The sequence below is a fragment of the Arachis hypogaea genome, chromosome 15 (genome assembly GCF_003086295.3).
Source record: "Arachis hypogaea cultivar Tifrunner chromosome 15, arahy.Tifrunner.gnm2.J5K5, whole genome shotgun sequence".
NCBI classification, from domain to species: domain Eukaryota; kingdom Viridiplantae; phylum Streptophyta; class Magnoliopsida; order Fabales; family Fabaceae; genus Arachis; species Arachis hypogaea.
The window spans coordinates 23663905-23680397 of NC_092050.1; the positions used below are offsets into that span (position 1 = coordinate 23663905).

General features: G+C 35.5%; 3 protein-coding genes across 3 annotated transcripts; 1 reads left to right on the top strand and 2 right to left on the bottom strand.

The window, feature by feature from the left end:
* Window positions 1-1437: 1437 nt before the first annotated feature.
* Window positions 1438-2488, bottom strand: LOC112748117 (uncharacterized). Its single transcript, XM_025796327.1, has 3 exons — window positions 2161-2488; window positions 1679-2050; window positions 1438-1589 (listed from the first exon to the last, which is right to left on the bottom strand). Exons 1-3 carry the CDS (start codon window positions 2486-2488, stop codon window positions 1438-1440), a joined length of 852 nt encoding a protein of 283 aa, XP_025652112.1.
* Window positions 2489-9321: 6833 nt separating this feature from the next.
* On the top strand, window positions 9322-12647 carry LOC112749984 (cysteine-rich receptor-like protein kinase 2). Its single transcript, XM_025798452.3, has 7 exons — window positions 9322-10282; window positions 10367-10480; window positions 10701-10840; window positions 10916-11126; window positions 11302-11536; window positions 11678-11828; window positions 11918-12647. Exons 1-7 carry the CDS (start codon window positions 9517-9519, stop codon window positions 12251-12253), a joined length of 1953 nt encoding a protein of 650 aa, XP_025654237.1. The 5' UTR covers window positions 9322-9516; the 3' UTR covers window positions 12254-12647.
* A 636-nt stretch (window positions 12648-13283) lies between these two features.
* Window positions 13284-16493, bottom strand: LOC112749985 (2-phytyl-1,4-beta-naphthoquinone methyltransferase, chloroplastic). Its single transcript, XM_025798453.3, has 8 exons — window positions 16261-16493; window positions 16113-16177; window positions 15376-15466; window positions 14956-15038; window positions 14637-14770; window positions 14486-14547; window positions 14039-14138; window positions 13284-13591 (listed from the first exon to the last, which is right to left on the bottom strand). The coding sequence occupies exons 1-8, from the start codon at window positions 16414-16416 to the stop codon at window positions 13491-13493; spliced, it is 792 nt and encodes a 263-aa protein (XP_025654238.1). The 5' UTR covers window positions 16417-16493; the 3' UTR covers window positions 13284-13490.

Sequence of the window (16493 nt, forward strand, 5' to 3'; positions counted from 1 at the left end):
ATTTGATTGCATGTTTATTTAATTTTGTGCATTTAGTTACTACTTGGTTAAAGTAATAAAATTCTTTTTAGGACCCTATTTTTGAAAAATTTCACTAATTTAAAATGAAAATTTTTGTGTTAAACTTGTTTGAAGTTGTATTTGAAACATGGTTTTTGAGCCAAAGAACACACAACCTGTGAGACTTTGAGCTTATTTACATGGTTACATTATTTAACCATAAATTTTTATTCTTGTGTGTTTCCTTCCCTATGATTGTAATCTATATTTTGTTCCAATCTATATGTCCATTATTTAGTGTATTTACATGCTTGCATATGATTGAGGCCATTGTTTGATTCTAGCTCACTTATCCCAAATTAGCCTACCTTTTACATCACCCTTGTTAGCCCCCTTGAGCTTCTAAATCCCTCCTTGTTTTAATAACCACATTACTAGTCTTAAGCAGAAAAACAAAATAAAAATCCCAAGTTAAATCCTTGGTTAGCTTAAGATAGAAATTGTGTATTGTTTAAGTATGGGGAACCTTATGGGAACATGGATGATAAAAACAAAGGTAGAAAATTAAAAAGAATAAAGACATTTCAAAATAAAAGTTTTGGAAAGCATGCTCATGTAAAATCAAAATAATCAAATTACCATGTGCATTGAAAAAAAAATATTAAGTAATTAAATAAGGGGATACAAAAGAAAAAAAATATATATATTACCCCAAATGCAAAATAAAAAGAACCAATGCACATGGGACAAAATTCAAAAAAAAAAAAAATAATAATAAAAATAATAAGTTTGATACATGAGTATGTAATACAAAAGTGGGAAAATTTGGGTAGCTAAGTATAATTTTAATAGAGTATGTATATGTTAGGTGAGATCTTAGACTACTCAAGGATTCACTTCACTAGCTCACTTAGCCTTATATATATACCCTCACCCTTACCTTGTCCCCATTACAACCTTGAAAAGACCTCATGATGTTTGCATTGGTACATTAAATATTTGTTGATTGGTTAAATGAAGAACAAAGTTTAGAAAGCATGACTAGAGAAGAGTAGAGTGATTAACCCTATACCAAGGTTGCGAGAACCGGACCGGTCATCGAACCGGTCAAGTGACTGGTTTAATGGTTCAATGGTTCAACCGTGGTTGAACCGTGGTTGAACCGGTTTAATTAAATATAGAGCGAAATTATAAAAAATTAAATACATAATTTTAAAAAGTTAAATTCAATAATTTTAAACTAATAAGATTCAAAATTTAACAATTTCACAAAATGAACAATACATAATTTATCATTAAAAGGCCATAAACAACTTCAAATGACAATATTCAAAACGCACATAAATGACAAATGACAAAGTAACAAACACAATGTTTTGCAACCAAAAGAAACAATGTTCAACAAACAATACTTCAACTAAACAAAGACACTACTCATCAAAAGTCATAATCATCATTAAGTGTTCCGATGTCTCCATCATAAACAGGTAAGCCAAAGCCAGCATCTTCAGAAATATCACCAAAAGAAGTATTTGAGGATTCAATTATAACATCAGGCATATCCACTTCAACTTCCATGTCTCCACCATCTAATAAAATAGAAAGAAAACTCAATAAGAAATCAATGTTAATGACATGTATCTTTATGGAAGGAAACAAAGTTTGCTATGTCACTCACCATTAGGATACGAAGGCATAGCATTATCAGTGTATATTAAACTTTCAATGCCTTCAACATCTCCATTAGTAAATTCAGGATCATCCTCATCTGCCATTACCCAAAAATCTACTGTGTCAATGCTTTGAATGTCAATTGGGTCATAATTCCTCTTCTTTCGATGCAACCTAGATTGAAGGCGTAGGTTATAGGTGACATAAACAATGTCACTTAACCTTTGATGCTCTAATCGGTTCCTCCTCTTTGAATGGATTTGTTCAAAAAGGCTCCAGTTCCTCTCACATCCAGATGAAGAAGAGGTTTGATGAAGAAGACGAACTGTCATTTTTTGCAAATTAGGAGCACTCCCACCATGTAGCCTCCACCATTCACCTATATAGATATAAAAATCAAATACTTTTTAATGTTTACCAATTATCACCCAACATAATAAACTTTGAAACTAAACTGAACTTGGATATGAAATAAGTCAAATAACTTACCAGGTTCGAGTCTTGATGCTGCTCTCTTAGCACTTTCCCTCCCAAAACTTTCTTTACAATCTCGATACAGCTGTATCTCTTGCATTGCAGCAACTGAGTCATCACAAAGTGTTTCAACATCAAGCAAATCAAGTAAAGATCTCAAAACATTTGCCTTCTCAACAAAACCCTCACTGTAGAAAATGCCCGGATTTAAAAAGTACGCTGCCGCATGGAGATCACGCTTCAAATGCTTATCCCACCTCATTTTCAAGATACTCGTGTATGGCGTATAAGCAGCTTTCCGATTTCTGAACATGGTCTTGAATGCCTTTTTTGCTCTTTGCATGCCTTCAGAACATAATTTTCAATTTCAACATGCATCAATTTTATTCCCAAATCCAACATACAAGTATACAACAAATTCATGTGGAATAAACAGAGCAGACTTGACAAGATTAAAAAAAAATAAAAATTAAAGAACAGAGCAGAACATAATTTTCAATTTCAACATGCATCAATTTTATTCCCAAATCCAACATACAAGTATACAACAAATTCATGTGGAATAAACAGAGCAGACTTGACAAGATTAAAAAAAATAAAAATTGAAGAACAGACCAGAACATAATTTTCAATTTCAACATGCATCAATTTTATTCCCAAATCCAACATACAAGTATACAACAAATTCATTCCACATTTGATTAATCATATAAAAAAATAGAAGAACAGAAGCCAGAAAAAAAATTGAAACAGTATACATACACTGAACAGATACCAGAAACCCAGATCTTACCTCAAGAGAAGAACGAAGAAAAGCCAGAAAACAACACAGCACGAACAGAAGCCACAAACCCAGAAACCAAGAAGCCAGAAACGGAGAAACTCAGAAACCCAGAAGCCAAAAACGGAGAAACCCAGAAGCCAGAAACGGAGAAAACCATAAACCCAGGTGCGCGACGGTGCGCGAGCGTTGGCGACGGTGCGCGAACGTGGCCGAACGTCGGGTGTTCTTCACGGCGCCCTAAGATCCGTTGTATGCAGAAGCTGCTTCAATTTCGGAGAGTGGAGAATAGATTGGGAGTGGAGCTGATGGTTGGGAGTGGCAATGGAGGTTTCTTCACTCTTCAGTCTTCAGCAATGTTCTTCGAATGTTTTGGAGAATAGGGTTTAGGGATTTTGCCTTTGGATTTTCAATTTTGGGAGTGGCAGCCTGCAAGTTACGCGTTATTCATCTTTTTTTTTTTTTTTACAAACGACGTCGTTTTACTAGCAGAAGGAAAAACCGGCGCCTATAAAAACCGGGTCGGTTAGCCCGGTCCACCGGTTAACCACCGGTTCGACCGGTTTTTTATCGGTTTTTTGCAGGACGGTTTTAGAGGTGGACCGGACTGGTTAAGGAACCGGTTTCCGGTTAACCAGGTTGAACCGGCCGGTCCGGTCCGGTTTTCAGAACATTGCCCTATACACTTGAGAGATTAGACTGCATATACACTTCCTGTAAGGGTTCAGTGCTTAATTCTATGTTCCCTGCTTTCATGAGTTATCTTCTTACAAGTTTACTTGTTTTTACGGTATAATTTTAATTAGTGAAATATGATTTTAAGTTTGTCTTGGGGGAACTTATTTATTTTTAACCAAGTAGGTAGGAACATTTTGCATGTAGTTGCATTCATATAAGATAGGTTGCATTTCATACATTCTACCATTCCTCTTCATTTCTTTATAGTTTCTCTTGAGTTTAGCATGAGGACATGCTAGTGTTTAAGTGTGGGAAGGTTGATAAACCACTATTTTATGGTTTATCTTGTACTCAATTGAGTGGTTTTTATCTACTCTTTACCCACTTATTCATACTATTTGCATGGTTTTACATTTGCCTTCCTAATTATGTGCTTTGATTGAAAACATGCTTCTTTGATCTTATATTTGCTTATTATTAATCCTCTCTTATCACCATTAGATGCCTTGATATGTGTGTTAAGTGTTTTCAGATATTATAGGGCAGGAATGACTTGGAGGATGGAAAGGAAGCATGCAAAAGTGGAAGGAATACAAGAACATGAAGAAGTTGCTAAGCTGTCCAGCCTGACCTCTTCGCACTCAAACAGCTATAACTTTAGCTAAAGAGGTCCAAACGACGCGGTTCCAGTTGAGTTGGAAAGCTAACATCCGGGGCTTCGATTTGATATATAATATTCTATAGTTCCCCTGACACTAGGCGATGTGACCGCGTGATCCATGCGGCCGCGTCGCAGTGACAGAAATCAGCGCATTTGAATTCGCAACCAGCGAATTCTGGGCTGTTTCCGACCCAGTTTGCGGCCCAGAAAACACAGATTAGAGGCTATAAAGTGGGGGAATGCATCCATTCATAATTAGGGCTCTCATATTTACAATTTTAGGAGTAGATGTAGTTTTTAGAGAGAGAGGTTCTCTCCTCTCTCTTAGGATTAGGATTTAGGACTTCTCTTAGTTTTAGGAGTGACTCTCAATCCCAAGTTCTTTATTTTTATTTATTTTTCTAATTTAATTTATGAACTCTTCCATGTTACATTTGATATCTTTATTAGAGGTAATTGAGGTATTTCAGATTTATGATTGCTTTCTTTTATTTATATAAATAATTTAGATTTTTCCCTTTTGGCTTTGGTTGAGTCATTGGAGACTCTTGAGTTATCAAACTCATTGTTAATTGAAAATTGGAATTCTTCAAGAATTAATTCGAGTTCCACTAACTCTGACTTTTCCCAAGGAAATACTAGGACTTAAGGAATCAGAATTAATTCATCCACTTAACTTACCTTCATAGTTAGAGGTTAACAAAGTGGGAGAAAAATCCAATTTTCATTACAATTGATAAGGGTAAGTAGGATAGGACTTCCAGTTTTCATATCTTGCCAAGAGATTTTATTATTATTATTTTATTTTACTTGTTACTTAACTAACTTTTTACCTTGATCCAAAACCCCAATTTACAAACTCATAACCAATAATAAGAACATACCTCCCTGCAATTCCTTGAGAAGACGACCCGAGGTTTAAATACTCGGTTATCAATTTTAAAAGGGGTTTGTTACTTGTGACAACCAAAACATTTGTACGAAGGGATTTCTGTCGGTTTAGAGACTATATCTACAACGCGACTGTTTTTATGAAATTCTTTACTGGCAAAAATCCTAACGTCAGCGTGCGCGTGACTGACGCGTACGCGTGATTTGAAGATTTGCACAGCGACGCGTGCGCGTGACCGACGCGTCCGCGTGACTCACAAAAAAGACCATCGACGCGTACGCGTGACATGCGCCACGTGCAGAAAACGCAGAAAAACGCTGGGGGCGATTTCTGGGCTGTTTTGACCCAGTTTTCAGTCCAGAAAATACAGATTAGAAGCTACAGAATGGACTAAACAAGTGGTCCCCACCCATCAACTGAAGACTTGTTAATTAATTTAAATTTAAATTCAAATATTATTTTTAGAAAAAGATATGATTTTAGTTTTAGATAATAGATTTTAAATTATTAGGATTGGATATAAAAGGGATTCCAACAGGGGGTTCCAACACAATATTATTCCATTCCAACTTACAATCCTAGTTTTCTACTCTGAACCATGAGCAACTAAACCTCCACTGTTAAGGTTAGGAGCTCTATCTATTTGTATGGATTAATTTTATTGCTTTTTCTATTTTAATTCATGTATGGATTTATAATTTAAGAATTATTTTTGCTCTTTATCTTTTGAATTTGGGTGGAACGGAAGTATGACCCTCTTTCTATTTAAGTTCTTGTATAACTTGGAAAAGCTCTTTACTTGAACAACAGCTTGAAAATATATTCTCCTAAATTTTAATTATTTGGATTTAATGGGATACGTGACATATAATCCTTTTACTTTTTTGGGTAATTAGAGTTTTTGTGGCATATAAACTGAAATTTGATCATGCAGCTTCTAATTGGAATTAATTGACCAAGGAATTGGCAGTTAATGAATTTTAGAGGAGACTAGAAAGGTCTAAAGAATTAGGGTCTAGTCACATATAGTTTGCTATAAATTAAATCCTACATGATTAAAATAGTTAGTAAGAAAAGTTAATCCGGAAAAATAGATAACTCTGAAACCTTAACTGTTTTCTCCATATTTTCTTCCCAACTCATTTACTTGCCTTCCTTCAATATTCTTTATATTGTTTAATGTCATTTATATTGCCCAAACATTACTTTCTATTTGCCTGACTAAGTCTATCAATCAATTATTGTTGCTTGATCCATCAATCCTCGTCGGATCGACCCTCACTCACCTAAGGTATTACTTGGTACGACCCGGTGCACTTGCCGGTTAGTTTGTGGTTAGAAAATCCGCACCAAGAGAGCATACACCTGACTTTATCATTGATAGTGCGATTCATTCTCTCTGCAACTCCATTATGTTGAGGAGTTTTAGGAACTGTCTTTTCAAACTTAATCCTCTGTCCTTTACAATACTCTTCAAACGGACCCCTGTATTCACCACTATTATCTGCTCGAACATATTTCAATTTCCTTCATGTTTCTCTTTCAACACTTGCATGAAAGTGTTTGAAGATATCGAACACTTGGTCTTTAGATTTTAAAACAAAAGCCCACACTTTTTGAGAATAATCATCAATAAACGTAACAAAATATGATGCATCGCCTAGTGTCTTAGCATCTATAGTGCAAACATCAGTGTGAACTAAATCTGGAACATGTGATCTCCTATGAGCTCCAAAATTATAAATTGATACTCTAGCATGCTTTCAAACAAAAGAATGAGTATAAGTATTTAAAGTTGTACCTTTCACGAAAAAATGAGTGCTTCTTGGCTAAGACGTTTAGTCATTTCTCGCTCAAGTGACCAAGACGTATATGCCACAAATCAGAAGAGGAATCATCAGCTACATTCACCTCTTTTTCAGCAACAATGAGATCCCCTTTGGTAATCTTGCATTTTTCACTACCAAAGGAAGTGCAATACCCCTCTTGATCCAATGTCCTCACTAAAATAAGATTGAACCGCATATTTGGCTCATGCCTAACATTCTTCATCTGCAACTTGTATCCCATGTTGGTTTCAAGCCATATATCACCCATACCAATGATATCACACACTCCTTTATCTCCCAATTTGATCTTGTCAAAATTTTCAACAGTATAGGAAGTGAAAAATTCACGCCTCAGAATGACATGACATGAGGTACCAGAGTCCATAATTTAAGTGGAATCATCACAGACAAAATTCACATAATTTTTATAATATGTGATAAGAACATCTTCATAAACAATAGTAGTAGTTTCTTTATCACTATCTTTACCTTTGTCTTCATTTCTTTCCCTTGATTGTTCTCTTTTCAAGAACCTACAATATCTCTTGATATGCCCCAACTTGCTACAATAGTGATAAATAAACTCCTTTCTTGACTTGTACTTTTCTCTTGACTTGCTTCGACTCTCTGACTTGTCAGAACTGTAATGTTTTCTACTTTGACTTCTCCTTCGTGACTCTGAAACAAGTGCTTCTGTCCGGGAGGAGGCATTAATCAAACCTCGCTCTCTTCTTCTGCCTTCTTCATTCAACATGTTCTCTTTAACCATTGCTAACGTCAACTTTCCATTTGAGCTGAATTAGTTAGTGTCACAACCAAAACTTTCCAACTATCAAACAAAGAGTTCAACAACAACAAGACTTGCAACTCATCATTCAAAGTAATTTCATTATTTGTCAGTTGGTTCACTGTCTCCTGAAAAATGCTCAAGTGCTCCGACAATCGACATTGATTTACCTTCAATATACTTTATATTAACAAGTTTCCTAATAAAAAAATGCTTTGTTTTGCACATTCTTTCTCTCATATAACTCCTTCAATTTCTTTCGCATCTTCTCGGCATTCGTTTCGGTGTCAACACGTGGATACAGGCTAAGATCAAATCATTGCCTAATCAAAGCAACTGCCTTCCGATTCAGTTTCTTCCATTCAGTATCAGATTTGCTACCTTTGGATTTATCCCCCTCCACATGATCATACAAGTCCTTGCTATACAACATATATATCTTCCATGAGGGTCTTTCAGATCGAATAATTTTGAAAATTTAATTTGACCATATTTGGTCCATGAGTATTTTTCTCTATTTAATTAGGCACAGAAATAAACAACCAAGGCTCTATATACCACTTTGTTGAAAAAATTGAGGTTCAATAAGAACCTGTCTAACAGCAGAAGCACTAAAAAAATAATTTTTTTCACAAGCACAAAAATAAACAACCAAAGCTCTAGATACCATTTTGTTGGAAAAATTGAAGTTCAATAAGAACTTGTCTAACAGCGAAAGTACTAAAAAATAATTTTTTCACAACTTGTATGATTAAATAGACAATACCAAAGATACTCCAAGCAGCAAATATAATGGCAAAAATTAAATAATCAAATATCAGAATTTTTAGCGTAGAAAAACCCCCAAAAAAGGGATCAAAAAATCCACGAGACCTAATCTAGTAAAATCTTCCAATATTAAAATAATTGGTACATAAACAGTCTTTCTAATAGTACTAAGGCATCTCAACAATCAATAAAATACATTATCAAAACTGATAGAATCAACATAAATTCTCCACAAAAATAAATATCTCAAATCAGTAAAAAAAAAAAAAGACAATACAACTAACAAATTATATGCTAATGTTCATTTTTACACTAAAAATAACATACTAATTTCATAAAAAATAAAATAAATTTACCAATTTAATCCAATAAAAAATAACATGCCTTTTTCTCCCAATTTTTGTTCGACTCCCGTCAAAGCGCTCTGCCTTCTTTTGCTTTCTTTCAAAACTAAAAGAAACTTCTCTCTCTCCCCGTGGCTTTTGCCACTTCTTTCTTTATCTTTTTGAGGAGTGTTAGGGACTAGCAGATTTTGTGAGTTATAGTCATTACTTAACTATCAATAGTGTATTTAATGGTGTGAGATTTCATCTAATGATAAAGAATCACTCATTTTTTTTTGCTGGCTAAGTGCTGGCCAGATTTTAATGAATCTGCTGACCCGTAGACTTTTCCTATCTTTTTTATTTTAATTTGTTTTTAACTTGTGGGCCCACTTAGTTGGGACCCACGAACACAAATTTCCATTGTATTACCGCGTATTTGCATAGAAAATTTTCCACTCTGAAGTTGCTTCTTTCTAAACTCACTACCGCATAATCCAGCTCACATCTCACATGGCAACTTCACAATTCAATTCTCACTTCAAACGTTGTTGAGTTACCTTAATGGTCACTCTTCTTTCTTTGTTTTCTGATTCTTCTTTGGTTGAATAATGTTGTCACCATTTTAGCTCTTAGCATAGTTGCATACAAAATGAAGAGAACAGACTCTTTCATCTCCTCTCAATGCTTTGTTTACCTCATCATTGAAGCACTGTTACTATCAGAGAGTTCAATAGCAGAACCAAGGGCGAAAACGATCCAAATTACATGTGGCAATCAATTTGAGCACAACAACACCACCTTTGTTCCGAATTTCGTTACAGCCATGGACAATATCACTCAACAGATTAGCACTAACATCTTTGCAACAGCAGTTGCAGGCACAGGACCAGACACTAACTATGGCCTGTTTCAGTGCTATGGCGATCTTTCCTTACTCGATTGCGCATTGTGTAACGCTGAGGCACGCACGGTTCTTGCTGGATGCTTCCCTTATAACGGTGGTCGAATTTACCTTGATGGTTGCTTCATGAGGGTTCAGAACTATAGTTTCTTTAATCAGTATTCAGGAGCAGGAGACAAGGCTATATGTGGGAACACAACTAGGAAGAACTCGAGTTTTCAAGCAGCAGCAAAGCAAGCAATTTCAACAGCAGTTCAAGATGCACCAAACAACCTTGGCTATGCTAGAGTTAAGGTTTCTGTGTCAGGAACAATTAATGCGTCCGCTTATGTTCTGGCTGATTGTTGGAGGAATTTGGACCCAAGATCCTGCAAAGCATGTCTTGAGAACGCATCTTCTTCTATATTCGGATGCTTGCCTTGGTCGGAAGGGCGAGCACTTAACACCGGTTGCTTCATGAGGTACTCAGACACAGATTTTCTCAACAAGGAACAAGAAAATGGGAGTTCAAAAGGTAATTGAATTGTAGTTCCAATTAAGGATCCAGCTTCCAGATTGAAGAAAATTTGAATACTTTTTACTGTTGTATCTTGTGCAGTGAACGTAGCAGTGCTAGTTGTTCCAATAGTCAGTTCAGTGGTTGTTCTGGTGGTTGGAATTGTTATTGGGATTTATATCTGGAAACACAGATACATTCAAAACAAAAGAAGAGGTAAGTGACTTATTAGTACCTTACTGTACTTGCTTATGAGAATGATGACTTCTGCGAATATCCGAAACGTTATAGTGTTTGCATTTCTCCGTATATCATAGCCCTTGTCCTTTTAGTGATCCTCATGTTGCCCTGTTAACAAATTGAGGTACAATAATATATTAGGAGACAATTATGTTTAAGAATGCTTACTCATCTCGATCATTGTTCTGGCTTCAAGGTTCATATGATGTGAAAAAACTAGCAAAGTCCCTTCACTGCAGTGGCTTGAATTTCAAGTACTCTACACTGGAAAAGGCGACTGGATCCTTTGATGATGCTAACAAGTTAGGCCAAGGAGGATTCGGAACAGTTTATAAGGTAGTTCTCTCATTTGTGTACCTTATCCCAACGATTTTGACATATGAAAGGCACTCTTACAACTTGCTATTGCAGGGAGTTCTACCTGATGGAAGACAGATTGCCGTCAAGCGGTTATATTTCAACAACAGACATAGAGCTTTGGATTTCTACAATGAAGTTAACATAATTAGCCGAATCGAACACAAGAATCTAGTTAGACTGTTAGGCTGCAGCTGTTCAAGACCTGAAAGCTTGCTTGTATATGAATTTCTTCCCAACAGAAGTCTTGACTGCTTCATTTTTGGTAATTGACAAACTCATATAGTTGGTTTTCTCTTCTCAGATATAAAAAGAGAAAAAGAAACCATTTCATTGCCTGTAATCTAGATAGCAATTCTTGTTAAAGTTAAAGTTATTGGCTATGGCATCTTACCACAATGTGAACTAAACATAATACATCTAAATTCATACATTTATAGACAGAAATAAGGGAAGGGAACTGAAATGGGAGAAGAGATATGAAATTATTGTTGGGACAGCTGAAGGACTAGTTTACCTGCATGAGAACTCTGAAATCAGGATAATTCACAGAGATATAAAAGCCAGCAACATCCTATTGGATGCAAAGCTTCGTGCAAAAATTGCAGATTTTGGTTTGGCTAGATCCTTGCAAGAAGACAAGAGCCACATAAGTACAGCTATAGCAGGAACTTTGTAAGTATCAACGATAATAATACAATATCGTGGAACTAATTAAAAACCACACAGATTAGACTAAGAGCCAAGTTCCATTACAGAAAACTTGTGTCTATGATGTCTGAATTAGTATGCTCTTGTTTTCACATGGACCTGTAGGGGCTATATGGCTCCAGAGTACTTGGCTCATGGTCAGTTAACAGAAAAGGCCGATGTATATAGTTTTGGAGTGTTACTGTTAGAGACAGTTACCGGGAGACAGAACAACAGAGGCAAAACAACAGAATATTCAGACAACCTAGTTACAATTGTGAGAGTTGTCTTAATTTCATTTCAAATGTACATTATTAATACTTTTCTAACTGTTCTTACTTTTATCTTGTCATTTTGCAACATCAGGTATGGAAGCATTTCCAGATGGGGACTGCAGCACAATTATTTGATCCAAATCTTCAGTTGCATAACCACAACAGCAGCAATACTAAGAATGAGGTTTTAAGAGTGGTTCATATAGGTCTTCTATGCATCCAAGAGAACCCTACACTGAGACCAACTATGTCAAAGGCACTACATATGTTAACAAAGAAGGAGGAGCACCTTGCTGCTCCCTATAATCCACCCTTCCTAGATGAGAGTACCATGGAACTGCACGACATGAGTAGCGACCCATCTTCCCCTCTCAATGTACCAACATCAATTGCTACCATGTCGCATAGCTCGTTTTATCCGAGGTGACCATGAAGATGCAGAGAAACACACTCCATACAGCATGTCTATCTTCTTCACTTTTGAATGGCATGATCTGGCTTAGACCTGTGAATTTAAATGCATGCTTTGGATATGGGAACCTGTAAAGCCAAATTTCCAATGGGTGTTTTGGCAAGAAGACAGTATATACTGTATATACCTATGATTAACATGCATTATAGAAATTTGGATCAATCACATATGTAACAGCCCATAATTAATAATTACTTTACCAGCACTGAATATGTCAAATGAGACATTCATGCATTGAAGAATGCATGTATAGTGCATGATGTTTCCATATGAAAGCTACATTTATGTGTATAACAATTATCTACTATGTGTAAATATTAGAGTAAAGTGACCATTAGATTCTCGAAAATTTTGACCTAGAAATAATTAGTTCTTGAAGAAAAAAAGTATCAATTAGGTCCTTCAAGATAATAAACAGTGGATATATCTCCTTCCACCAATGGATAGTGCGAAACGAAACGGAATTGCCCATGTATTTCTTTAGCTTTTGAGTTTCTATATAATCATTATTAACTGCTCTATATTTATAACGAATCCTACTAAAATAGGTAAAATTTTACTCCAAAAATTATGTAAAAATTTCACTCCAAAAATTATTTACATAACAATCTTTCATAAATAAACACGTCATAATAATTAACAGTACATATAAATACCACGGTTAAGTTTTACGTGATAAATTGATAAAAGGATATAACGTATCCATTGTTTACTATTGTGAGGGACCAAATTGGTACTTTTTTTTTTCCTTTAGGAACTTATTTGTCACTTTACTCGTAAATTATTATATTACCATATGTAGAATATATAGCTATTATAAGGAGAAAATTTAGGCTAGATATCACCCTAAAATCCCTTGTAACTTAGTATAGAAAGTGTTCTGAGGCTTATTTAGAATTAACGGAGTTTGGAGTTTGGGCCTGAAGGTAAAGTCCAATAGTATACAATAGTTTATAATTTAAGGACCACTATTTGAGACAGGATATGAAGAATAAGAAAACTTGACTAGTGTGTTGCCTAGTAATGTTAACAATTGCAAATAAAATAAGTACAAGCCTCCATCAGCTATCATGAGGCATCAAAATAGAAGGCAAGAACTATAGTTACTTTTCTTAGAAGCAATTGTATACTATATGATTTTACAAGCTGAGCAGTTCAAAAGGAGGCGGTTGTTCTATTTCATATATTTCAGCTAACGCATAGCTACCAAGCACCCCATCAAGCCTCCACTGAGCTCATAATGTCGAGCACTAGAAAATCCAACTTCTAAAGCAAGTTTCTCCAATTCCTTCCCTGCACCAAGTGATGAATTCTTAAGTTAGGTAATCAACATGACAAAGCTCTATCACCAATGGACATAAGTATTTATCTTTTTATTCCCTTTTCTTTGCTTCCTAATACTAAACACGCTTCTGAATTACAAGAATCTCACTTGCTCAAAGTATGTAAACTATAGTCCTCTTACTCCAGAGCAGCAAAAAAAAAACACGTAAAAACGGAATTAAGTATGTTGATCCATGGCAAGTTTGGAGAAGATAGGTAAAAGGACACAACTTATTGTTGTTACTGCCCATATTAAATAATTTTCTGATAAACATAATTAAGCATATTGGATTATAACAATCATAGAGTTTCTTCTTATAGCCTGGAATTGAAGTCGAACCTGTTAAAAAAGCATATTGGACTAGAACAAAAACTGGATCAAAATGTTTGTTCTTATAAAAGAAACTGAAACCAAACCTGTTAAAAATCCTCTTATTGAAGTCTTAAGATATTTGTAGTCCTCTGAAAGGCCATAAGCAGATGCCACTGGAACAACAACATTGTCAATCATCCATTCCTATTAGACGAGGAAACATGGGAGTCAAACCTTTAGCCGGTGAAAGAAAATCATGAAGATTAAAGTGAGTGAATCAAATCTGCAGAAATAAATAGTGATCGATCGATATTCATGTACAAAAAAAGACCATATACTTTTATCTGCAATTATTCAATGACAAATATATGTGTTCCTAGGAAGTGGTGGTGAACAGAAGTAGACATTGCTCAACAGAATATGCTTCCTTTTCACTTTTACATCCTTAACTAAGCCAAATTGATATGAATGATAAGATTTCTACACAATGAAATAGAACCACCAGGCATAATATTACGTAACTCAGACAAAACGGCGAGAAAGAGACATACCGTAATCGTAGAAGTCAGCAACTCTTCACTTTTATTGAAGTCGAGGATAGCCACTCTAGAGCCTGCATAGCAAATGGAAATATTGGAGGTGTCAAAGTTGCATATAAACACCAATAATCATATTAATGTAATTAAGATAAGAAAAAGCTACCGGCTTTTAGGACTCTTAAAATTTCCTGCATAGCTTTAGGCCTATCAACTACGTTTCTAAGACCATAGCCCATTGTTATAGCATCAAACGAACCATTAGAAAACGGCAAATCTAGAGCATCACCTTCAATCCACCTATGGTAAGACAACAATGGCGATTATTTACTCTTTGTTCTTTTTTATCATCAATCACTCAACAATAAAAAACTCAAACACACAGGAACGCCCTCTTAAAAATTGTTAAAGATTCATTAGACAAATGTTATCTATTTATTTAAATTTATTTCAGATTGCACACTGCTAAAATTACCCATGCTCACTCAATATTTGAGAAGCAGTTCTTCGAGTGCTGTTTAGATGAGGCAATCAATAGTTGTTCCTTGGAGAAATCAAGACCAGTCACCTACAGCCCCAAAAGAAAACATTCAACACAACCATACTTTCTTTAAATAATAAACTAAATGCTTATTCCTATTAAAATACCTCCTACTTGATATTATTGGATCCAAATTCACATGCTCAAGACCCAACCATGCTAGGTGTACACAAAAAATCAGCCATCCATTTAAAATACACATTAAAAATAAGTTAAACAACACATGTATTTATACACAAATACATGGTAGCTGAGTTTTGGTATGCACATAGCATTTTTGCTCAAGACACGAGAAGATTCCTATTATCAAAATTTTACTAACATAACTAGAAAATCCAAAATAAAATGAAATGAAAAATGAAACCTTTCCGTCAGACCCCACTTTCTGGGACAAGAGAAAGGACAAATCGCCACTTCCGCAGCAAATATCCAACACATGGTCTCCCGCTTTAGCTCTGTACCAAACTCACACAAACATGAATTTCAGAAACAGAATCTTGTTATGTCTAACCTTCCCTTTTTCATCTGAGTATATATATTATATACTTGTTCAACCCAGGCTCACAATTTAACGAAATTTTAGGTGGATTTGGCACTTGTTCAAGCCACAAAAGCCAGGGCATTTCCGCATTCAATGGGAACTTATGGAGGCTCTTACATATAGCCTACCAAAGGTAGCCTCACAGCAATAAAGAGGACTCAAACCTTCAACCTTTTGGTACAAATTCCGATCCTTTAGGACTTGTGCTAACTCTCCTTACCACTGGGATGACAAACTAAACTTTCAAACCCCTAAAATTGTCAAAGCTGCAAAAAAGGTTTCTTTTTCAATTTTCTTCTAAAATGACCTTCACATGATGTGTTTGACTTAACCGAACAAAGCTACCCTTTATTAGAAGACTAAATTTTGAATAAAAGTATGCATTTTTTGCACCCTTTATTCCGAAAGTTTAGAGTGTAAAGCGCATATAAGCTGAGGTTCTTCAGTGCTAGAGTGTACCAATTTGGCAAAAACGACAACTTAACCTTCTAGAAGAAATCAATCATGAAAAAAAGAAACTTTGAAGTAAAAGAGCAATGAAAGGAAGAAAAAACGGGTACCCAGCCCAGGAAACAGTCATGCGCTTCCAAATTCGATGCTGACCCAAGCTCAGCAAATCATTCAGCTGCAGAAAGAAAGAAAGTAAGTTGGTTAGTTAGTTAACTAGTTATGAAAGAGGTTGTAGTGGTTGAAAAGAGGGGGGCGCACGTTATCATAGACAGGAGCAATGCGGTTAAAGAGCGCCTGGCGATCGTTGGAACAACGAAGCGGTGCCGGTCGGAAGTTTGAACTGGAAAAAGAAGACGAAGAAGAAGAAAAAGAAGGAATGAGCGTTCGGAAAGGGAGTAGCAGCATTGTTGCCATATCTCTCTCTTTCCCTTCCACATCACCTTATTGTTTTTTTTTTTTCATTTTATATTAGTCTCAAGTCTTTTCTTGGT

Coding starts and splice junctions, on each gene's coding strand:
- LOC112748117 (XM_025796327.1), bottom strand. CDS start 2,488: ATGCAAAGAGCAAAAAAGGCATTCAAGACCATGTTCAGAAATCGGAAA. Junction 2,051..2,160: donor AGCATCAAGACTCGAACCTG/GTAAGTTATTTG, acceptor ATATCTATATAG/GTGAATGGTGGAGGCTACAT. Junction 1,590..1,678: donor TATGCCTTCGTATCCTAATG/GTGAGTGACATA, acceptor CTATTTTATTAG/ATGGTGGAGACATGGAAGTT.
- LOC112749984 (XM_025798452.3), top strand. CDS start 9,517: ATGAAGAGAACAGACTCTTTCATCTCCTCTCAATGCTTTGTTTACCTC. Junction 10,481..10,700: donor CATTCAAAACAAAAGAAGAG/GTAAGTGACTTA, acceptor TCTGGCTTCAAG/GTTCATATGATGTGAAAAAA. Junction 11,829..11,917: donor CAGACAACCTAGTTACAATT/GTGAGAGTTGTC, acceptor TTGCAACATCAG/GTATGGAAGCATTTCCAGAT.
- LOC112749985 (XM_025798453.3), bottom strand. CDS start 16,416: ATGGCAACAATGCTGCTACTCCCTTTCCGAACGCTCATTCCTTCTTTT. Junction 16,178..16,260: donor TTGCTCCTGTCTATGATAAC/GTGCGCCCCCCT, acceptor TTCTTTCTGCAG/CTGAATGATTTGCTGAGCTT. Junction 15,467..16,112: donor ATGACTGTTTCCTGGGCTGG/GTACCCGTTTTT, acceptor AGTTTGGTACAG/AGCTAAAGCGGGAGACCATG.